Source organism: Heterocephalus glaber, unplaced genomic scaffold (assembly GCF_053883595.1).
Source record: "Heterocephalus glaber isolate CG9 unplaced genomic scaffold, H.glaber_assembly_v1.0 deba00000943, whole genome shotgun sequence".
Classification (NCBI taxonomy): domain Eukaryota; kingdom Metazoa; phylum Chordata; class Mammalia; order Rodentia; family Bathyergidae; genus Heterocephalus; species Heterocephalus glaber.
In genome coordinates, this window is record NW_028258175.1 from 1,536,435 (window position 1) to 1,554,191 (window position 17,757).

General features: G+C 52.2%; 2 protein-coding genes across 4 annotated transcripts; one reads left to right on the plus strand and one right to left on the minus strand.

Annotated features, from left to right (window-relative positions):
- Nucleotides 1–1,002: 1,002 nt before the first annotated feature.
- Cdipt (CDP-diacylglycerol--inositol 3-phosphatidyltransferase) lies at nucleotides 1,003–11,188 on the minus strand. 2 transcript variants are annotated; one of them, XM_004856134.4, is made up of 6 exons: nucleotides 10,680–11,188; nucleotides 10,468–10,602; nucleotides 9,583–9,736; nucleotides 9,302–9,383; nucleotides 8,898–8,979; nucleotides 1,003–5,281 (listed from the first exon to the last, which is right to left on the minus strand). In XM_004856134.4, exons 1-6 carry the CDS (start codon nucleotides 10,720–10,722, stop codon nucleotides 5,217–5,219), a joined length of 561 nt encoding a protein of 186 aa, XP_004856191.1. In that variant the 5' UTR covers nucleotides 10,723–11,188; the 3' UTR covers nucleotides 1,003–5,216. The 2 variants fall into 2 exon arrangements, with proteins under 2 accessions (XP_004856191.1, XP_004856190.1); XM_004856133.3 differs by lacking the exon at nucleotides 1,003–5,281 and adding an exon at nucleotides 7,904–8,819 and having other exon boundaries at nucleotides 10,680–11,182.
- A 956-nt stretch (nucleotides 11,189–12,144) lies between these two features.
- LOC110344197 (putative protein T-ENOL) lies at nucleotides 12,145–17,691 on the plus strand. 2 transcript variants are annotated; one of them, XM_021237446.2, is made up of 5 exons: nucleotides 12,145–12,352; nucleotides 12,475–12,622; nucleotides 12,860–12,893; nucleotides 13,060–13,117; nucleotides 15,888–17,691. In XM_021237446.2, the coding sequence occupies exons 1-5, from the start codon at nucleotides 12,296–12,298 to the stop codon at nucleotides 15,924–15,926; spliced, it is 336 nt and encodes a 111-aa protein (XP_021093105.1). In that variant the 5' UTR covers nucleotides 12,145–12,295; the 3' UTR covers nucleotides 15,927–17,691. The 2 variants fall into 2 exon arrangements, with proteins under 2 accessions (XP_021093105.1, XP_021093104.1); XM_021237445.2 differs by lacking the exon at nucleotides 15,888–17,691 and having other exon boundaries at nucleotides 13,060–15,271.
- The last annotated feature ends 66 nt before the right edge of the window (nucleotides 17,692–17,757 follow it).

Here is a 17,757-nt window from a genome sequence, read left to right on the forward strand (position 1 = left end):
ATGGAATTCCTACTTTGAGTTTTTTGAGGAATCTCCATGCTGATCTTCACAGTGGTTGTACTAGTTTACTTTCCCACTGACAATGTTGTGGTTCTATTTTCCCTGCAGCCCCGCCGGCATTTGTCATTATTTGATTTCCTGGTGATGGCCATTCTTTCTTGGGTAAGATGGAATCTCTTATTCAGCCTCATCATGCAGCATGGTGGCCATACTTGGCTCCCATGACATCACCTACTCTAGTTTTCTTTTTAGGGTGTTGTTTTGGGGGGCAGGGTGGGGGGCAGGGTCTCACTCTCTAGTTCAGGCTGGCCTTGAACTTGCAGCGGTGATCCTCCTGCCTCAGCCTCCTGAGTGCTGGGACCACAGCATGTGCCACCACCCCAGCTCTGGTGTTCTTTCTCCCTCACCAGCTCCTCCTTTGCTGTCTCCTTGCCGGGTCCACTTTCTCCACTCAGCTTCTGAACAATGGTCTCCCTAGGCCAGTGGTGGCAAATCTGAGGCACTCGTACCTTGGCAGGCTGTTTGTATCCTTGAAAGCTCTAAAAGCTTCACCATCTCTGCTCTGGCCTTTTTCTCCCACCCACACCTTTAGCCAGTCCATGACATTAGATCATATGTAGACCACTAGCTTCAAAACCAAATTCTTCAGGGGCCGGGGATTTAGCTCAGTGGTTTTGTCGCCTGCTGTGCAAGCACAAGGACCCGAGTTCGATCTCTGGTACCCCAAAAAAAAGTCTTTTATAGCTGGCAACTAAAAGGTGAGCTCCCTGCTTGATAACCTCTTTTGGGTATCTAGTAATTGGGAAGCCCCAGTTTTAAAGGACAAACCACACATAGAATGTTATGATCTCATCTTTGAGCAAGCACTGGGGCACAGGAACAAATTATTAGGTTAAAATCTAATATTTGGGATCTGGAAGGAAATTCCTATCTTTATGATTAGGGTCGCAGAATAACATGTCCTGTCCTTTGTTCTTAACCACAAGGTAAGCTATGTGCTGGTTAATTTTTTAAATTTATATATATATTTATTGGTACATTTTAGGTATATAATACATTTACATTTATCATTGGGTGTTTGTACCAGAACATGATGTATCTTGGTTCTTATTTTTTCTCCCATTACCTGTGCAGCCTTCATCCCTATTTACACAGAATTTGATTCGATTTTTTTCTCTTTCTCATAATTTTTCCTTTCCCTTCTTCCCTTTCCCCTTCCCCTCCCATCACCTCTACCCCTTTGGACCTTTTCCAAATTCAAATTATCAATTATTCATTTTAATCATTTTCATCCTTATTTACACTTTCAGTTTTTCACACTAGAGAAACTATTCGGTATTTACACATCTGTGTCCTATTTATTTCACTTAAGAGGATGGCCTCAATATGCATCCATTTAGCTATAAATGTCTCTAGTTTCTCATTCTTTATGGCTGAGTAGTACTTCATTTTATAAAAAAAAAACAAACCCACATCTTCTTTACCCAGTCTCCAGTTGATGGGCACTTGGGCTGCTTCCAAGCTTTAGCTCTTACAAACTGTGCTGCTATAAACATGGGTGCACATATATCGCTGTGGTATGAGTCTTTTAATTCTTTGGGGAAGATCCCCAGCAGGGGGATAGCTGGGTCGAATGGGACCTCTAGCCCTGGTTCTTTGAGGTGTCTCCATACTGATTTCCACAGTGGTTGCACCCGTCTGCACTCCCACCAACAATGGAGAAGGGTTCCTTTCTCCCCACACCCCCGCCAGCATTTGTTATTGGTTGATTTCTTGATAGCACCCATTCTTTGTGAGGTGAGGTGGAATCTCAGTGTTGTTTTCATCTGCATCTCTCGAATGACCTGTGCTGGTTAATTAATAACCCTAAATAATCAACTTGGGAGGAAAATGGTTAAAGTTCAGGCGCTAGCTATGGGGGTTTCTAACTCACTCACTCACTTCAGAGGCTTCTCCAGTGGTCAGCATGAGGATAGGCCCATGATCACATTGAGGAGGGGACGGGTGCACCGCATGACAGGAAAGTAGGCCTGGGTGGAAGGACAGAGCTCGAGCTCACTTTGGAGACTGTGTCTAGGTCATTACCAGAGTCCCTTAAACTGCTCACAACACATAACACCGGTGTGATCTCTGATGAAGTTCCACACAGCCTGTTCTTCTCCAGTACTGGAACGAATGGCTTTTCTTTGGGTGAAAATCAGGTAAAATAACTGATTTTCCAGGGGACCCTTTCTATAAGAAGAATCTGTCTTCCAACAGCAGACACACACACCTGTCATGGCAATGTGACTTCCGGGGTCACTGGGTGGTCCTCCGCCTCTGTTAGGGTCCTTGCCTCACTTCAGTGAAGAAGGGCTAGGTGGGGCTCTCAGTGAGAAAAGGGGGAGTCAGGGTTGGTGTGGTGGAAAGTAAAAGTTCATTCAGAGCATGGCAGATGCAGGGAAAGCGGAGGGGGACTCTTAGCAGCAGAGGTGCTGCAGGACGGGCGCCACTGGAGATGCCTGTGAGTGAGAAGTGCGTCACACCCATGGAGTGAGCTGGCTCTGAAAAATACCCCTTTCCCTGATCGGTGGTCAAGGCCAATCGGGGTCTCAGCCTTTGTTTCTGGGAAGGGACAAGGTCGGGATAAGCAAATGTGTGTGACACTTTCATAAGGATGCAGGAGGGCACACAGTAAGCACTGGAGGATCTTACAGTCGTCAGCCAGAGGAGCATGTGCTGATTTTACAACAATAGTCAGTCCATGTTTTGCCCTGGGTTTTTATGTCCCTCTGCCCCTACAGTAAGATGCTTTCATTACATCACTTTCCTTTTCTTTGTAGGCCCACAAATAACCTGTATTTCCCAACCCGCTCTGCAGGGAGATGTGGCCATGGGGCTGAGATACAGCCGATGGGATGCACAGGGAAATAACCCATACTAGTTCCCTGTCTTCCCGTAAAGCCTGCCTCCCACAGCCTCCCACGAACATCCCCTGCCGCACAGTGGGACCAGGCCATCCTGGAGCCTGAGCTAAAGACAGGACCAAGAAGCAGGCATTGGCCAAGGCCCTGCTCACTAGGTGTAGGAGAGCTGCCTCCCAGGCCACACGGACATTAGCTCCTGTCCCCTTGGCATCTGTCACTGTGGCTAGGGTGGCCTTAATCACAGAGGGAGAACCAGGGGGACCCAGCAGTGTCCCCCCCCTTTATGGCAGAACTGGAAATTGAACCCGGAGACCTCACCTCGGTCTGAGCTGCACCTGGCTCATTTCCTTCCTGGAGAAAGAGCACATCACCAGGACTATTGTGCAGTGGACTGCAGTCATGAGAGGAAGTGAGACAACGCACGAAGAAGGCACTTAGAGATGGGGTAGTGTCCCTTAGCAGCACAGTAGCCAATATATAAAATGAAAGCTAAAATATGGAGAGACTGCCAGGCATGGTGGTGCACGATCGCCACCAGTTCAAGGCCAGCCTAGGCTACATAGTGAGTTCAAGGCCAGCCTGAACTGTATAGTGAGACCCTGTCTCAAAACACCAAATAAATAAAATAAAATATGGAGAGAGACATGCTAGCACAAATCTGTAATCCCAGATACTTGGAGACTGAGACAGAATGACTGCAAATTCAAGGTCAATTTAGTAAGAGCCTGTCTGAGAAGTGAAATAGAAAGAGCCGGGGATGTAGCTCAGGGGCAGAGCACTTACCTAGGATATGTGAGGCCCTGGGTTCTGTCCCAGTGCGAAAAAAGGAGGAGAAGAAAAGAAAAAGGAAATATAAAATAGAAAGTCCTTGTGTCTCACGGGGCTCCAGAGGCTGCCCTAGCCAGCTTCTTTTGCCTAAGCCCTCGACAGCTCTCCCTATTTCCACGGCCGGGGTTCCAGCTACATCTGCACCTCTAGACTTTCTCTCCACCTCCCAGCCTTCCTTCCTCCTCCTTCCTCTCCCTCTCTCCCTCTCTCTCCCTCTCTCTCCCTCTCTCTCTCTCTCTCTCCCTCTCTCTCTCTCTCCCTCTCTCTCTCTCTCTCTGTCATCACTGTTGTTTTGTTTTGGTACCAGGGATCGAACTCTGGTCCTTGCACTTTCGAGGCAGCAGCAGAACCGCTGAGCTGAATCCCCAGCCCTCTCCCTTGGTTTTTTGAGACAGGTCCTCACTCTGTAGCCCAGGCTGGCCTCGAACTTGTGGTGATCCTCCTGCCTCAGCCTCGAAAGTGCTGGAATTACAGGGATATACTGGCTTTCTTTCTGTTTTTGAGCGGCATAGAGGTTTTTTAAGCAGAATTGTAAATACACACTCAAAGAAAGTAAAGTAAGGGACCCTCAAGAGAGAAGTGCATTATGGTCTGGAGCTGGAAATATTTATATGTGTTGGGGGCTGGAAATCCGTGGAACTTGCGAATCTATAGAAAGTTTTGACTTGGTTTACAGAATGGCTCATGTGACCTGTGAAAGTTTGGGCCAATGTACACTAGAAAGGGAAAGGCCATGTATGGTTTTTTTTCTTTCTTTCTTTCTTTCTCTCTTTTTTTTTTGGGTACTGGGGATTGAACTTGGGACCTTGTTCTTGCAAGGCATGCGGCAGCACCACTGAGCTAAATCCCCGGCCCTGTTTTTGTTTTTTTGAGACAGTGGCTTGCTTTGTTGTTCAGCTGGCTTTGAACTCATCATATAGCCCAGGCTGGCCTCAAATTTGCAGCAATCCTCCTGCCTCAGCCTCCCAAATGCTGAGATTACAGGGGAGTGCCACCAAGCCTGGCTGAATCCATTTTTTAAAATCAGGTTCCTCCCCTTTACCTCAACAACTGAGCTCATTTGCAGACTTACAGAATCTTCGTGGCATTTTGGGTGTGATGAGCCTGAAAGAAAACTCAAGCCTTGGGAGCACAAACGGGGCCCAGAAGTGCAGGTGCGCATAACCTTGGGCAGCTCTGCATCCCAGTGCTATGGAAACCTCAGCTCTCCTTGCCTCCTTTCTTTTTTTTTTTTTTTGGTACCAGGGATTGAACTCGGGACCTTGTGCTTGTGAGGCAGGCGGCGGAATCACTGAGCTAAATCCCCGGCCCTTCTTGCCTCCTTTCTACTCATTTCCTCTCCTGCCTCCTGCCTCACCCCCTCCTGCCCCACACTGACTGTGATCTTTGCTCTTCAGGGTTGCAGAGTGGCCGAAGGTCCATCTTCCTCAGGGCAGCTTCAGGCCGGGGACACTGACCCTTCCCAGCCAGGGATTGAAGGTCTCACTGACTAAGGCCACATAGGAAGACAGGTTTTATTGTTCGAGGAACCATCATCCTTTGATAGTCTGGAAAAGAGGAGAGGACATTAGAAGTCACTGACACTTAAGCCTCTTTTTTTTCTTTTGAGACTGGGTCTCACTATGTAGCTCAGGCTGCCCTTGAACTCAAGCAATCCTCCTGCCTCAGCCTCCCGAGTGCTTGGGATCACAGATGTGCTCCACCACACCTAGCTCTTAAGCTTCATTTTATAACTACGTTAAACAGGGCCCCAAAATTACAAGTAGAATTTTGGTGAATAGTAGCTCCACGAAGTTGTAGAACTCAGACAATATTAGGTGGGATTGGCATAATAAGAATTTTTTTTTTTTTGGTACCGGGGATTGAACTCAGGACCTTGCACTTTTGAGGCAAGCACCTGAACCACTGAGCTAAATCCCCGGCCCCCCTAATAAGACTTTTAATATTAACCTCTGCCTATCCAGAGTTGTTAAATGAGATGAAGTACAACAGTAGAGTTTAAGAGATGCAGACTCCTCCTTAAGAAATCCAATGGCCTCCTCTTTTAATTATACCAATAGCCAAGGAATACACTAAAGATATCTACATTTTTGTGGCCATTAGGCCATTCACATTTTTTTTTTTTGGTACCGGGATCGAACTCTGGTCCTTGCGCTTGAGCAGCAGGCAGCAAAACTACTGAACTAAATCCCCGACCCCGAGGGCCATTAACATTTCTATTTGTATCCTATGGGCACACAAAAGGCCAAATCTGTACCTGAGGACTCAGAAGTACATTAAAGTAACACCCAGGGTGAAGGGCAGCTGTGTAAGAGAAGAGCTGGGGAGGAATCAGGACCCCAGGACCCCTCTGGGCTGTAGGCAAATATGTTACCAGCCTGACCCCGCCCCCCAACAGCGGGAGTCCTCTGCAGAGCCAACCTGCCTCTGTTTTTATGTCACTGTTTGTTTCTTTTTGTTTTTTGTTTTTTTTTGGTACTGATCAAACTCGGATTCTTCCCCTTGCAAGCCAGGCGGCAGAACAACTGAGCTAAATCCCCGGTCATCACTGTTAATCACTACTTTTTTGTGGTATTTTCCTGCTGGTCAAAGTAAGACTTAGGTTAACCAAAACTTAATACCCATCTCTCTGCGTTTCAAGGTCAGGCCAAGCTCCTCAGGGTTCTTTCGGAGCCTTGAGGGGCCCTGGCTGCTCTGATTTCTCTCTGTGTCACCAGGACTGTCGCTGGTCTTGCTTGACCAGGTAACTTCCCCAGGAACCACGGGACGGGACTTTTCCCTCTTTAGTGACTCTCCTTGTTGCAGGACACACACTGGTTGGCACCTGTCCCACTCAGGTGTACTTGTGTCTGTCCCTGCCTGGTGCTCTGCTGCTTCCCCAACTGCGCTGCTCCCTCCCTCAGCTGAGCCTTCCAGTCCCTACCAGCCTCCCCTCCACCACAAGTGCCTTCCTGGGACCAAAGCCGCATGCCCAGCCCACTGGCGACCTTCCTTAGAAGGGGCTGGGCAGCCACACCCACAAGGATTCCCCAGTGCCCCCAGGATTTGAGGCCCAGAACACCCCTGATGACTTTCAGTTTTCCCAGACACAAGCCCTGGCCACCGGGCTGAGCTATGAGGAGGAAATGAGTAACATTTGCCAAGAACCCCAGCACAGGATCTGGCATTTACTTGATCCAATGTAGTTTAAAAACTTATCTGGTGCAAGATAAGAAAAACTCAGGTGGTAGGGGTATTGGATAGCGGATAGGGACAGAGGCCTAAAACAATGCCCAGTGTGTGGTATGTGACAGCTGCCCCAGAAAAAAAAATTTTTTTTTTGAGAAAGGGTCTTGCTCTGTAGTTCAGGCTAGCCTCAAACTTGCAGCAATTCTCCTGCCTCAGCCTCCTGAGTACTGGGATTACAGACATATGACACCATGCCCAGCTCCAGAAATGTTTAAGAAGGAACATGATTCTCAACATTACCGGGAAGAGTATCAAAATGATCACCTGGAGTATCAAAATTAGACTTGGGCCAGGGATTTAGCTCAGTGGTTCTACCGCCTGCCTCAAAATTACAGACTTCTTGGCTCATTTCTGGAGAGCATGCCTTAAAGGCCCATGTGGTAACATTTTAAGAACTATCCTATAGGGAAGGGTGGAGGGGTTGAAAGGCGCACAGGTAATGGGGAAAAAATAAGAACCAAGATATATCATGTACAGGTACAAGCACCCAATGATAAATGTAAACGTATTATATACCTAAAATATACCAATAAAAGAATTTAAGCAAAAAAAAAAAAAAAAAAGAACTATCCTGCCAGGTCTGGTACACACCTGTAATCCTAGCGCTCTGAGAGGCTGAGGCAGGAGATCACAAGGTTGAGCCCAGCCTGAGCAATTTAGCAAGACCTCTCCAAAAAAAAAAAAAATCTGGAATGAAGGGACAAGGAAAAAGTGAGAATAGAAGGGAAAAATGGAAACAAAGCTTTTGTACATAGTGAGGGGAGGGGGCTTGAGGGGAGGAATGGGATAAAATAAAACTTTTTAAAAATTTTGTCTTTAAGAGCTGAAAAGGTAGCTCAGTGAAAAAGCCCTCAGTTCAACCCCCAGTACCACAATGAAAAAATTAAAATGAAAGAAAAGATCCAATAGGTAATCTAAGGACTCCACTCTGAGAAACCAACTGATCTTTTCAGGAACATTTATTAAGCAGCTACTGTATGCCAGGTTAAGGTAACCTTCATTCCACAGAGAAAGGAAGAGGAAAAGTCTGGCTTCCCAGAGTTCGCACTCTAGTCGGGCCAAGAATACAAAGCAAAGCAGAATGTAGGAGGTCAGAGAAAGGCTGCATGAGGCTGGGTGCAGGAAGGGCCCCTCTGAGAGGGTCACTGTGCACTGTGACGTGCGAAGGAGCCAGCCAGAGAGCTGGGGGGAAGCATCCAGATACATTTCCCTTTCTCTCCATGCTCCCCTCAACCCAGACCTGACCCCAAAATGTCTCAAAGGAAACCACGCCCACAAAAGTGAAGCTCCTGTCTTTATTATGAAGCCTCCAGGGCCAGGCAGATGGATGCCAACCCCTTCCCCCTGCCATGGTGCCCCTGGACGGGCAGGGGTCCCACTCCTCTGCCTTCGGGAAGCCAGCCCTGCATCAGCTCTGGCCCGCAGGTGCCCCCAACTCAGGCCGGAAGCCCTAGGCTGAGCCAGCAGGGTGTTCGAGGCCCGGTCCTCAGAGGCCTCCCGTACTGGAGCACCGCCAAGGGCCGGGGCTCTGAACTCTTCCTCATGTGGAGCGCGGTCCCTGGGACCCAGAATGGTGGTGACACCAGAGACAGGCTGACCCACCCACAGGCCAGGCGGAGAGCCACACAGGAAGGTGAGACTTGGCTCCTGGGAGGGGAGGGGCCCTGTGGCACCGCCAGACGCCCGGGCAGTGAGGGCGGAGGGTCCAGGCTCACTGCTTCTTGGCACGGTCGGCCGCATCCAGGGCAGCCATGTTGCGGGCAGCAGTGACCAGGTGGACGACGCTGATGGCAGACTTGAGCAAGGCGATGGGGGCGGTGATCCAGAAGCCCACTTGGAAAAGCCCCACAGACCCCACTGTGGGAGGCAGCAGCGTGTGAGGCCAGGCCTCCTCAGTAGGGCAGCGCAGGGACAGGGCAGGGACCCCCCTCCTACCTGACGGTCCCTCAGAGAAGCTGAGCAGGTAGAGCAGGCAGTAGAAGAGCTCATTTCCAGCACACAGCGTGAAGAGAGCAGGCTGCAGAGAGCACAGATGGCCAAGTGAGAGGCAGGGCCATGCACTGGCCCATCTCAGCAGGTCACCCCACTTGGTAACTCCCCCAGAGGCTGCCCAGGCTCGGGGTCAAAGGCCACACTTGGCATCCTCACACAGCCCTCCCTGGCTTCTCTCTCCCTCCTCCCTTCCTTCCAGCCTCCGTTCTTCCCCCTGGTTGGCAAAGGCCCCATCAGCACCTCTGCTAGAAGATTCACAGCCGCCCTCCACTGGCCTCCTCTGCCCCATCCCCCCCCCACCGGGGCCAGGGCTGGCCAGGGTGGGAGGGATGGCCGGAAGGGCTCACCCTGGAGGTGTAGTAGATCCGGAGCACGGGATTCCCAGACAGGTCGATCATCTTGTGACTCTCACTGCCTCGCACCACGGAGCTTGGGGAGAAAGCAGGGAGGAGCCATGAGTGCTTATGACCACTGACACGGATGAGTTCTCACGTCATGTGGAACCCCAGAACACCCAGCCAGAAGGGCTGAGGAACTGTGTGACCCCACAGTAGATGCAACTGAAGCCGTCCCAGACACCCGCCCTCAGCAGTGTCTGCAGCTGCTCGGCCCCAGAACAAGAGCAGACCTGTGCAGATGGAGCCAGTGACTGGCCACATCCAGGCTCATGCTGAGCTGGAAGAGAAGCGTGGCCCGAGGGTACAGCAGGGCCAGGTTGACCAACAGACACATAGTGGAGCAGCGGTCCGTCAGCATGTCCAGCATGGCCCCGAACCGGGTTCCTGGAAAAGGTGGGAAGGGGCTATTGGAGACAGTGCCTGGATGTAGCTATCACCCTGATATAGTCCAAGAGCAGACTGAATGTCCACCGAGCACTTCCCAGGGAGAAAAAGAGGCTGCTGCCAGGAGGGTGTGAGAACAGTGTGGAGGGTCACCGCCACAGGCAGTGAGAGTGAAGGGAAGCCTGTCTGTCGGAGGGGGTGGGAAAGGGTTATCCTCAACTCAACTCCAGAACCCAGACTCCCGGAAACCCTCCCCGACTTAAGGGAAGTCTTTTTTTTTTGGAGACAGGGTCTCACTATGTAGCCCAGGCTGGTCGTGAAAGCCCTTCAATCCTCCTGCCTCAGCCTCCCAAGGGCTGGGACTACAGGCGTGTGCCACACGCCCAGCTAGGGGGAAGTCTTAAAAGATGGGCCTGTATCAGTCAACCCTCCTTTCCTTCTGGAACCCTACTGCCTGTGCCCAGCACACAGCAGGCCCCAGTAAACACCGGTTGAACGCAAAAGTACTCAGAGCCTTCTATTAATGTCAAGGTCACGTTCAGTGTTGCCCTCCCACACCTCTCACAAGCGGGGAGTTCCCTGGAGGAGCTTCAATTCCTTCTGCTACAAAACCAGGCGATTCTGTTCTGCTGTGTGCAGAGGTGGGAGGAAGAGCCCTCTGACTCGGAGGTCCTGAGCAGTCAGGGAGGGAAGGGGTGGTGGGCCGCGCTGGCGGGAGCGGCGTCTGTTACCTTGGTTAAGGGCTCGGGCCGCGTGTCCATCGACAGCGTCCAGAAGCCCGCTGAGCAGGTAGAAGGAGGAGGCCGTGAGGGGGCAGCACGGCATGAAGTAGAAGGAAACGATGGCGAAGACGATCCGGGCGTAACCTAGGGACGGGAGAGCGGGCTCAGGGAGCCGGCCCAGCCCTGCGCCCGCCCGCCCGCCCGGCCGCAGCGGCGCTCACCGATGAGGTTGGGCACGAACAGGAAGATGTTTTCACCCGGCATCGCGGCGGCCTCCGCGCCGCCCGGGGCCCGCTCCACCGGGGCCAGCGCTGTCCCAGCCCCGCCGGCGCGGCCTCACCTCCGGCCTCGCCCTGGTGTGCCACCTGCCCCGCTGCCCCAGATGCCACCTCCGCAACCGGCCGGGGGCGGAGCGCGGGGCCAGCACCCGCCCTTCCGATGGGCAGCCTCACACCCCGCCTGGCCCGCGGCGCTCCCCCCCGCAGCGATGCCTGCTGCTCCAGCCGCGCTCGGCTTCGGGGAACCTGCTCCTCTGTGTCCGTCGTGGCGAAATTGGAGAAAGCAGTTTAAAAAAAATGAAGAACCTGCGTCCCCTTTAAGATCGGCCCGCTTCCTTTTCCTTTTCCTCCCTCCGCCTCCGGGCATCGGCTCGTACCAAAGCGCAAGGACGGAGGGAGGGAGTAAAGATCCGCCGGCTCTGAGCCGAGCAGAGGAGGGAGTTGAAAGAGGAGCCGAGGAGGAGGCTGCATAAATAGCTCCACCTCCCTTTTTACGGAGGGTAAAAGTAGCTGGAGAAGGCCGTCAGGCTCCGCCCCCCCCGCGTCTTCGCGTCCCCTGCACACCAGGGGGATTGGTACAGTCCGCATTGGCCCGCCCGCCCCCGGAGGCTCTGTCGCTTGCGCTCTCTGGCTCTGGGCGGGGAATTGGCAGCGAGAGCGGCTGCGGCTGGCTCGTTGGAGGGCGGTGTCCTCGCTTCTAGGACACCCTAGTGGTGGGAAGCTTGGGGATCAGGCTCCGTCCTGCGTCATCCTCCAAACTTTCAAACCTTGAGGGGAGGCCAGAGGATGGACGGGGCGGGCTCGAATATGCCTTCGTCTTTGGTTCTAGAGCCTCGAATCTCCTAGCAACGGCGCTACAGAACCTCTGCAAACCTTAAGGTTTTAGAAGAACCGGGAGCGGCGCCGCCCTGGCTCCCCTCTCCAGCCTTCCTCCCCAAGTCCAGGTTCCCGTCCCGGTGACCCGTACTAGGAGCCCCAGACCTCTTCTCCCCTCCTCCCAGGGGCCCAAGATTTCTACCCATTTGCTGAGGGTGGGCGGCGGCAAGTAGGCTGTCCTGGCTTGGGATGGGCCATGGGAGGAAAGGAGGAAGAAGCAGCTTTCTCGGTGAAACAGGGGAGGGGTTCTGTGAGAACCCTCTTTTCCAAGAGCAGAGAGGACAGCTCCCCAACAATGGGGGGCGGGGTTTTGCTGGAATGACGCAGGCTGGCCTCGAACTTGCACTTGCGAGTCTCTTCCCTCAGCCTCTTGAGTGCTGGTATTACAGGCATGCACCACCAAGCCTGGCTCAAAAATTTTTTTTTCAGAGAGAGAACTGACTGTTCCATCTAAGGGCCTTGATGGTGACACGTGGGTTCTGAGTGAGGGACTGACGCGGGCTTTGTTCCCAGGGCATGGCATCCACTCCTGTCAAGAAGGAGGAAAACAGCTGGCCTTCCGAGGCCGCAATGGCCTTGAGTGGAGGCTGGTTGAGCGTTGTCGGTGCTGGAGGTGGGAGTGTGCGGAGTAAGGAGCTGCCGGGCAGAGCCACCCAAGCCTGGGTTGAGCCACAAGCACCAAGATGCTGGTCTTGATCCTGAGCTTGGGGCCCGGGGGCCACCGAAGGTCGTTCCCACAGGTCTGGGACTGTTTGGCCAGATCCCAGGCTCAACCCTTCAATGCCAGACTGCTCAGCCCCTGGCTGACCTCTGACTGAGCTCGAGTTCCCAGGCTGAGCCCATCTACTTCTCTCCCCTGAAGGCCTCATTGTCCTGTTCTGAGGAGTCCCTGACTCGGATCAGCACTGAACTCACAGAAGAGGCCTTGTTTATCACTCACTGCCACATGTACCCTGTGCCCCTCAAGCGAAAGCAGACAAAAGACCAAGGGACTCAGATATCAAAACATGGTGATCCTCAACTCAGGACCCTGCCACACGCCTAGTTCCAGTCCCTGATCCCCTCTGGCCACCGCTGCCCTCTCCAGGAACCTGTCCATGTCACATGTCTGAGCCTGCGGGAGGCACAGTGCCCCCCACTAACCCCATGCCCACCCCTCCCTGTGGCCAGGAATCCCCTTGGCCTCTCTGCCTTAGTCCCTTTCCGGTTGAGGGGATAGACATTTCTCTGACTGGGCCTCTCTTCAGCGTTCTTCACCAAGACCGGAGGAACAGACACCCAGTGAGTGAGTGGTATTTCAGGGAAGACACCTTTGTCCTGGGAGTGAGAGGGCTGGACAGCAGCATCCCACAGGATAGGGAAAGTTTTGAGCCATGCAGTTTATACTCTTACCTGGTCGTCACAGTCAGAGTTCTTAGCCTTCTTCCTTCTCTTCTGCCATGTCCAGCTCCGACAGAAACTGCACTCGCACCAAGGCGCGCCTCCTGCCAGCCGCTCGAGAAAAGGTATACTCGAGATGGTTCCATGTTAGCCAGACTTTTGGAGTTCGCACAACTTGCCGGGGCCTGTTATAGGAGGCTGGGACACAAATAAATGATACAGTTGCAGGCCTTGAAGAATTGTGTTTAGCACAAGAACCCGAGTTCGATCCCCAGTACCAAAAAAAAAAAAAAAAGAATTGTGTTTAGTGTGAGGAAAGACGAGTGAATGGCCAGTTACAATGTAATACGGATGAGGGTCCATGATAGATAATGAGAAGGCTACTTGTGCTGGGGCGTAGCTCAGTGGTAGAGCATTTGCTTAGCATGCACCAGGCCCTGGGTTCCATCCCCAGAACTATAAAGACAGTTTATACCCAAACCTCTAGTGGGACAGAAGGGGGAATCACAGAACTTCCTGAAGGAAGTGATGTCTAAAGAATAATTTTTCAGGGCTGGGGATTTAGCTCAGTGGTGCCCTGTCTGCCTTGCAAGCACAAGGTCCTGAGTTTGATCCCTGGTACCACACACAAAAAAAACAAACGAATTTTCCAGGAAAGCAAGGACCAGTAGAAATATTCCAAGCAGTAGGGATTATAGGAGCAGAGGCCCGGAGATGAGTCTGAGCCCTGGAGAGCAGGGTGAGCACGAGCCCTGAAGAGGTGTATAGGAGTTTGTACCCAGGACAGGGCGTCTGGACAGTTTAGCTGTGGGAGGGTGTAGGCCAAGTAGACAGGCCCAATCAGGAGAGACTATGTGTGCTCTGTGCAGGCCCACAGCTGTTCTTCTGTGGGTGGGGAGTCACAGGGATCTGGGCAGGGAGGTGGGAACTTCATTCTGCCCCTTGGTGCTCACGGGGAAGGGAAGAGACTGGAGGCGAGGAGGTCATCTGGGAGTTGGTCTGAAGAGACCCAGTTAGAGATGACCAGGTCCTGGTCTGTCACAGAAGTGGCAGAGATGGCAGGAAGTGAACTGATTAGAAATGGTGGGGGCATCACATGACCCATTTTCCGACTTGTGCAGCCAAAGTCTGCTCCTGTTTCTGCACAGAACTCCGATAGCTTCCCACTCAGAACAAAAGCCAGTGTCCTTCGGTGCTTACAAGGCCCCGGGGGATTCCCTCCCCACACTGTCTCTCAGACCTCGCTGCCTGTAACTGCTGTCCTTGTTTCTCAGTCCTGCCTTTGGACACATTTGTGTTTGTGGAACTCAAGGGAACTCAGATGGAAATGCCCTGTGGGCAACTGGCGGTGCGATTCTCGGCCAGTGAGAGGATCCAGAGGTCATCGTGAGGGAACTGGGGTTGGAGGGAGAGTGTGTGCTTGCCCTGCAGGGTTTAGGCACCTCAAATGAGAAGGTGGTGCCCCAGGAACCCTCCATGTGGGGTCGGCAGCAGAGGAGAGAGGCTCAGGAAGAAGCCAGAGAAGGAACAAGCAGCCAGCACATGTTCATTGAGCATCTCTTTTCTTTTTTGGTACCGGGAATCAAACTCGGGTCCTTGCGCTTTCAAGGCAGACGTCGGCACCGCTGAGCTAAATCCCGGCCCTATTGAGCATCTCTTGATGTGCAGAGTCCACCAAGCAAGCCATGGGGAAGGTCACTTCTGTGCTTGGGCCACTGCCTCAAGGATTCATCACCAAGACCTGGGGCAAAATAACAGCTGAGAATAAGCCCCTGTCCTTGTTCTCCAGGAGCTGAATTTGTGTGCCTTTGGGACATTTGATCTGTCAACTGGGATGGTCTTAGAAACAGCTTAAAGTAGCAAAGAGCCCTGGGCCTTAATAGTTCACCTGCCATTAACTTGGTAGTTAGCATTGTGCAAGTTCTGCCCTTCTCCCCGCATCAGGATGTCCTATGAGGACCCTAACTATCCTCCCCAAATGGCATTTGGTTGAGGATTGTATCCTGAGCAAACATCTCCTCAGCCACCTGCAGCCCTCCACGATCCCAGGAGACTTTTCTTTCTCACCCAAGAAAGACACTGTGTTTCCTAAGTAAAAAGATAGGGCTGGGGATTTAGCTCAATGCTTTCGCCGCCTGCTGCACAGTGCAAGGACCCAAGTTCAATCCCTGGTACCAAAAATAAATAAATAAATAAATAAATAAATAGTGCTGGGGGTGTAGCTCAGTTGGAGCACCAGTACGCACAAGGCTCTGGTTTCAGTCCTCAGTTGCACACAGGGAAGGAAGAATAAACGAAGGAAGGGAGGGAGGGAGGAAAGAAGGGAAAAGAAAAGAAAAATCTAGAAGCCTATTGATCTTTGAGTTACTCCTTCATTTGTGGGCCATTGTAGTTAGCAGAAACTGTTGGGGGGGCAGTGAGGGCATGCATGGGTAAATGCATAAATGGGCCATTCATCGACTGCATGTTAAGGACCTCTGTGTGCTGGCACTGCCATAGGGGCTAGAGCTATCATGAGCAAGATGGAATCCTTGCTGTCAAGAAGGTTGAGTTGAGGAGGGTGAGTAGTAGATAGAAGAGAGATGAGTGGGTGGTGGGCTGGTGAAGCACAGATGGACAGATGAGTGGAAAGACGGCTGGGGGGGTGATGGGCAGATATGTCCAGGATGGAGGGATGGAGGAGGAAGGATGGTGGACAGGTAGGTAAATGGAGATGACTGGCCGAGGCAGGGCAGATGGGTGGCACGTGGACTGGACGGGTGGGGAACAGAGGATAACAGCACATGGACCTTAAGTCCAAAGAGTCAGCGCGCTCTCAGGCTCTCCAGGGTGCTCCTCGAAGCAGCCTCCGGGTGCCGCCCTGAGCTTCCCACCCCCCCCATCCTGTCCCTGTAGAACACGCCTCCAAATGCCCCTGGTAAGGCGACTCATTAAGCACTTCATGCAGAGAGGAACTCCTGGTCTTGAGCAGTGTCACCTCTGAAGCCAACAGTCTCTTGGAACTGTCACCTGACTCCATTCCCAGCCAGCAAGGTCTCCACCGCTGAGAAGAACAGACTTCAATAAAGAGCTGGGAAGCCCCCCACCCAGCTGGTACTCTGGTATGGCTCCTCTGGGATTGAGGTGTGGGAGGACGAGCAGAGCCCTCTTTTTCCAGATATGGATGCTGAGTGTGGGCTCGTGACAGGAATGGCTTTGGCCCGGCAGTTGTCTGTCCTGTTAGAAGCTCATGGTGAGCTCATGGATCCAAACCCATCCTGCCTGGGGGCGGCATCTGGGAGGGGGCCCCCACCCTTGCTTCTGAGGAATAACTGTGGCCTCCGCTACTGTTGCCAAGGAGCCTGAGCCATGGTCTCTGGCCCTGAGCTTTGGGCCTCCTGTCTAGGGGAGCATCTCACACCCGGCACTAGCCAGAAGTCAGTGCAGCAGTCCTCAGGGTGTTTTCATTTCAGGGGTGCGTGGCCACTTATTTGGGCCACCTGAGGATGTCAGTTTCCCTCTCTGAGCCTGTTTCCTTATCCAAAAAGAATAGTAAATTGGCCCAGTTTCACAGGGCACTTGTGAGGTTTAGAAAAATAATGTTGCCAGAGAAAGGGATGCATGCCTGTCAGCCCAGCCACTTGGGAGGCTGAGGCAGGAGGATGTCAAGTTCAAAGCCAGCCTGAGCAGCTTAGTAAGACCTTGTCTCAAAATAAAAAGGGCTAGAGATGTAGCTCAATGCTCCCTGGGTTCAATCTCCAGTACCACAAAACAAAAACTCTGTTGCATGCAAAGTGCTTAACAGAGCATGGCTTAAAGAGGAATTTAAAACCAAGTGTGGTGGTGCACGTCTGTGATCCCAGCACTCTGGAGGCTGAGACAGGAGGATTGCCGAAAGTTCAAGGCCAGCCTGGGTTACAGTGAGTTCAAGGCCGGCCTGGAATACATAGCGAGAGCCCATCTCACAAAACAAGCAAAAGCTGGGGATCTAACTCAGTGGTTCCAGCACCTGCCTCACAAGTGCAAGGTCACAAGTTCGATCCCCAGTACCAAAAAAACAAAACAAAAAAGGAATTTAAACTATTCTGATTCTGATGGTAGGCCTCATGTTCTCCTAAAATTCACCCCTTTCTTGAGTATCCAATCATCCCTTCACTGTCTTAAACATAACATGTTCAGTTGAACTTTAATGTATAATTTTGTTAAGTAAAATTCAGTTAATTTCAAGAAATACCCTTCAGACAGGCTCAGTGGTGGAGTACGTGCTTGGTGTGTGTGCAGCAGTAAACTGCTTATCATATTCAAGTTTATTGAACACTATAGGAGAGGACACCTTGGCTCATACTTGGTAGATGTGTAACAGCAGTTGCCAAGAATTTAGATGGGGCAGAATGGTGCATCTGAGTGAGAACAAAAGTTCTCAAAAGGAGGTGGACGTTCTTGAGAGAGACCTGTGGAATCCTGGGAACTTTCATGGAACTGTCCATGAAATAACAAAGCTGGCTGCTGCTGCCAAACAGTGACGGGGAGGGAGGCCACTGTCAGCTGTCCCAGCTGCAGGTACCTGGCAGTGCCAAGACCCGGGGCAGAGCTGTCCCAGTCAGTCCTCCCAGAGGCCGAGCCTAAAGCCAGGGCTTGTGATGAAGGCCGGCACGTGACATTGCCCAGCCGGGCTGGTTATGGATTTCCACCTCTTCTCCCGCCAGTTCCCCTCCCCAGCCTACCTCCAGGGAAGATGCCCACCATGGTCTCCGACACTCTGTCTTCCCACACCCCACCATCCCAG